Genomic DNA, 5000 nt, shown 5'->3' with positions numbered 1-5000 from the left:
CGCAGCCGCAACAGCAAGCCATCATCGCGGCGGCGTGCGGGTGTGCTGGATGGCGCTGCTGATGACGACGATGATGCCGCTGACAGTACTGCACAGCGAAGAGGAAGGGGTGATGGTGACGGCGATGGCGGTGGTGGTGACACGCGAGATGGCGAGCTGCATCACGCGCACGGACACGGGCACGTGTTGAGCTCAGAGGAACGAGCAGAGCAGCTGCGGCAGCGATCTGCAGAGACGGTGAGAGGCGCTCTTGCGGTGTTTGTTTGAGGGAGGACAGGTTGTTGTTGTTGTTGTTGTTTAAGTTGTTGTTGTTTAAGTTGTTGTTGTTTAAGTTGTTGTTGTTGTTGTTGTTGTTGTTGTTGTTTAAGTTGTTTAAGTTGTTTAAGTTGTTTAAGTTGTTGTTGTTGTTGTTGTTTCAGTTGTTGTTGTTGTTGTTGACACGTGCATGCACGATGAGCCTCTTCCGTTCGCATGAATTCAGTCATGCACATGAGCATGCGATGCAGCTCACGCACATGAACATGCAAATACACCCATTCTCTCACTCACGCAAACAAATCCACATGTTGTCTCACACAAACAAATCCCCAACCACACACACACACACACACACACACACACACACACACACTCACACGCACACACACACACACTCTCACACACACGCACACACACACATACACGCACTCGTATGCGCATGTGCAGCGATGGCATTTGCGGCGTCGCGTGTTCTCGGACATATCCGCGTTTGAACACATGTACGCAAAGGAGGAGGAGGAAGGCAGGCAGCAACGCATTCCACTGCCAACGCCAGATCACGAAGGTGAGGCAGAGTTGGGGAAGGGAGGGCGTGGCACGTGGTACGTGCTTGCCTGCATACATGCACGCATGCAGGCAGTGATCCCTGCTCACGTTTGTCACGTTGCTTCGAAAGTTAGCCTGTCACCGTCATGACACCACCACCGCCACCACTCAGCATCATGGCACCATCCTCACACCACCATCATCTTCACACGACGACGACCACCACCACCCCTGCCACCATCATCCTCACACCACCATCATCTTCACACGACGACGACCACCACCACCCCTGCCACCATCATCCTCACACCACCATCATCTTCCCACGACCACCACCACCACCAGCTGTGTTCCTGCGTGACCACGCGAGTGCACGTGAGCTGGATCGCCAGCGCCAGGACGAAGACGAGCGGTTGCGCGCGGCGGCCGAACGCGTCGGACAGGACCCGGACCTCGTGTACATCAACCCATACGACTACCTCCGCTCCATCCTCGCTGGCGGTCAGTCGTGGTGATGACGGAGGGGGGAAGGGGGGTGATTGGTGCTCGGGTGAAGGAGACAGAGAGAGGGGGGGGGGAGAGGATGACAAAGGCGGAGAGTCAGCAAGTTAGGCAGAGAGAGACACACACATGTGCGCGCGCAAACACACGCATGCAAACACACACACGCACTCATAAACACACACTCACACACATAAACACACACACTCTCTCTCATATACACACACAGACACGAGCGACGATGCCTTCGCCACGAGCACCGTCCCGACCGCGGCCGTCCGAGAAGCGCTGGAGACGATGGAGACGACCTACCACCTGCCCAGGTCCATCCTCGCTGCCCTCACACGCCAGCTGCTGCAGCACGCGCGCGACGGCACCGTGGTGGAGGTGGGCACGGGCCAGGTTGCACGCGCGCTTGCTGAGGAGCACGGTGTCTCCATCGTCACCATTATTCCGTCGTCGTTCGCGCGCGCGTATCTGTGGTCCATCCGGCACCTCGCTGCCGCTGTTCGCCCGATTGTGTGTGTTCAGGACGATATCGCCGCCTTTATCACCGACGCAGTCGACAACCCGCAGGTGCGCATGTGTGTGTGTGTGGGGGGGGGCAGGGGGAGATGTGAGTCGTGCGTGTGTGTGTGTGCGTTTGTGTGTGTGTGTGTGTGTTTGTGAGTGTGTGTGTGTGTGTGTGTTTGTGAGTGTGTGTGTGTGTGTGTGTTGTCGTTTGTGGCACTTTCCTTTCGTCACGTGCACGCTCATTGCACACATAACACACACACAACATATGACACACATAACACACACAACACACACACATAACACACACTTGACTGTTAGATGCACGTGTCTGCGATTGCGGTGAGCAATTTGGATCTGTTCACCGAAACGCATCTGCCGCACGAATTGGAGCTCCTCCTTGGCCACGCCCTCTTGCTGAGTCCGCGCTTGCTGCTGCCGCCTGCGTCCACCCCAGACGGACTGTCCTTCCTGTCCTATTGGTCCAGCCGCCACCAGCTACTGGCCCGTGCCATGCGCCTTGCACACGTCACCTCCTCCATCATGGATGTCGGTGGTGGCGTCCTCGAAACGCAGCTCACCCGGTGCGGCACATGGGCGTGTGTGTATGCGTGTGCTTGCGTGCTTATGTGTCTGTGTGTGCGTGCATATCCATGTGTGGATATGTGTGCATACCCATGTATGGATGTCTATGCGTGTGTGTGTGTGTCTCTCGCCCCTCTGTGTGTGTGTCTGTGTGTGTGTGTGTCTGTCTCTGTCTCTGTCTGTCTCTCTCTCTCGCATGTATTTGTGCATCTCTCAAGTCCCCTCTCTTCCGCCTGCTCACCCTTCTCTCCTTCCCATGCCCCATTGACCCCCCCCCCTTTCACCGTGCGAGCAGCGGAGTACGTCGCCTCGCTGCGGGCGTGTGCGCGTACATCTTGCGGATATTTCGGCCGCACCTCCAGGATGACTGGGACGACGTCGACGCTGTCTCGTGTCACATTGCGCGCACCTCAAACCCGGCCGAGCCAACGGTGAGTGAGCAGTGGCAGTGGCGCAGGTGGTGATGGTGGTTGTGGTGATGGTGGTTGTACCTTTGCTTGCCCCTTCATTGTCGTGGTGATCATGTACTTGTTTGATCACGTTTGCTTTGTACACACACACACACACACATACACACACACACACACACATGCACGCACACGCACACACACACACACAACCAACACATGACGCAACAGGTGTTGACGGTGCGAGAGCACATGGATGCACATGAGAGGACAACACAGAGCAGAAGTAACAAGAAGCAGCAACCACTCCAGCAAGGCAACGGAGAAGAGGAGGAAGACACGGCCGAGGCAGAGGAGGAGGATGATGATTACATCATGATGATGGGTGGGGTGCAATCGCAGCGTGACGATGATGACGTCAGTATCGGACACCTGGTCCGCATCACCCCACCCATGCCAGAGAAGAAGAGTGACCAGCAGCAGCAGCAGCAAGAGCAGGAACAGCAGCAAGATAGTGAGGTGGGGGCCGGTGGTGGTGACTCCAATGCTGACAATGGTGATGGCGAATATGGTGATGGTGGTGATGGCAATGGGGCAGCGGAGCAGAGTACAGGCAACCGCAACGCCGACAGCAACGCCAATAGCAACGCTGACAGCGACAAGTCAAGTGCATCGGCATCATCAACGTCACAGCCGCCAACACCGTCCCGCCCGCTCGTGCTGCGCATCCCGCTGTACCAAATCCCGTATCTCCCCGTGCACACGCTGGTGGAGATGGGGATGGAGGGCACAAGCAAGGCTGCGCTCTTCCGCGTCCTCAGCCTCGTGTTGCCTGCAAGCATCATTCTGCAGGACCTGGACCCCCTGGGCCACCCTAACGGCGTCGTTGCCGTCGCCAGCGTCGGCCCTGTCTTTGTTGACATTCCGCACACGTCGTTTGCCTTTCGCGGAACGGTGTGGTCGCAGGTTGCAGCGGCATCAGCAGCAGCAGGCATGCACACCCCTGGCCGCGGCGGCGGTGGTGGTGGTGGTGGTACCCACCGTGATGGTGCTCATGGTGATGGTGGTGATGGTGGTGGTGGTCACATTGCTGGTGGTGGTGGTGGTGGTGGCGGCGGTGGTGGTTTGGCTGGATGGATGCGGGGTGGGAGTGTTGACTACGAGTACGAGGGCGCAGCGAATGTCGAATTCGTGGACAGCGCAGACATGACTGCCCTGCTCGAACTGCAGAACAAAGATGGTGCTGATGGTGGTGACGGCACTGCTGACGATGCTGGTGCACAGACGCAGCAAGGAAGCGACAGCAGTGACAATGACCAACAGCTACAGGCGCAGCAGGAACAACAACAGCAGCAACAACAACAGCGGCCTTGGCAGCAGGCGTTTGGCGCTGGCAAAGATGGCGGAGGTGACGGTGTTGCCGCTGCTGATGATGATGAAGATGATGATCCCCAGGCGGCCCTGCGAGCAATGCGACGACGCTTGATTGAACGGGGACTAAAGCGTGGTAACAAGATACGCGATGGTCGTGCTGATGACGATGATGATGCACCACCACTGAGGAATGCGAACGCTGGTGCTGATGGCGGTGAAGACGGTGATGAGTATGACGAGTACCAGCACAGCCGACACGGCAGGCAGCTGCTTGTAAGCGACAGCGGCCTGACCAGCCACGGCCACGTGCAGAAGCGGTACGACGCGTTTTGGACGCTGATTCGCGACAGCATGAAACGCATTGCCCGCACATCGGCCGTCAGCGCGTTTGATGCGGACGCACGCGCCGGTCACGCGCGCCAGCAAAACGCGCTTCCGTTTGCACACGAGGCGTTTAACATCCAGGTCTATGGACGGGTAATGTCGCTGCTCGGCGTCAAGGTTGCCCGGTTCTGGAGCAACAGCACCGTGGTGGCGATTGTGCCCACCGTTGACAGCGCTCCGTTCTTCTCGCGCGTGATGAGCATGGTGCACTCGCTCCGGCTCTCCAACACGCACGTGGTCCCCGCCCACTTGGATGGGGCAACTGTCCTCTCGCTGTCCTCCGTCCCGCAGGCATTCAAGTTCCAATTCCTCGGGCGCGAAGTGTTTGAGCAGATTCCTGTGCTGGACAAGTCCTACCCGGCCTACCTTGGGCGCCTGCTCGCCATGGCGGAGCACACATACCTCGAGCCCGTCGACCCGCAGGTGTTGCTT

At 57.9% G+C, this 5000-nt stretch overlaps 1 protein-coding gene across 1 annotated transcript in view; it reads left to right on the top strand.

The window, feature by feature from the left end:
* Positions 1-5000, top strand: part of PTSG_10386 (uncharacterized protein) — a 10714-nt gene that overhangs the window by 970 nt on the left and 4744 nt on the right. Inside the window, exons 2-8 of the mRNA XM_004988380.1 lie at positions 1-237; positions 706-823; positions 1150-1305; positions 1535-1881; positions 2140-2402; positions 2699-2834; positions 3042-5000. The exon at positions 1-237 is cut by the window's left edge and continues 326 nt beyond it; the exon at positions 3042-5000 is cut by the window's right edge and continues 124 nt beyond it. Of these exons, the coding sequence (XP_004988437.1) occupies positions 1-237; positions 706-823; positions 1150-1305; positions 1535-1881; positions 2140-2402; positions 2699-2834; positions 3042-5000 (3216 nt within the window). The remainder of the gene's footprint in view (positions 238-705; positions 824-1149; positions 1306-1534; positions 1882-2139; positions 2403-2698; positions 2835-3041) is intronic.

Source organism: Salpingoeca rosetta, assembly GCF_000188695.1.
Source record: "Salpingoeca rosetta unplaced genomic scaffold supercont1.36, whole genome shotgun sequence".
NCBI classification, from domain to species: Eukaryota; class Choanoflagellata; order Craspedida; family Salpingoecidae; genus Salpingoeca; species Salpingoeca rosetta.
The sequence above is the reverse complement of the archived record's forward strand: the minus strand, read 5'-3'. Positions and strand labels throughout refer to the sequence as shown.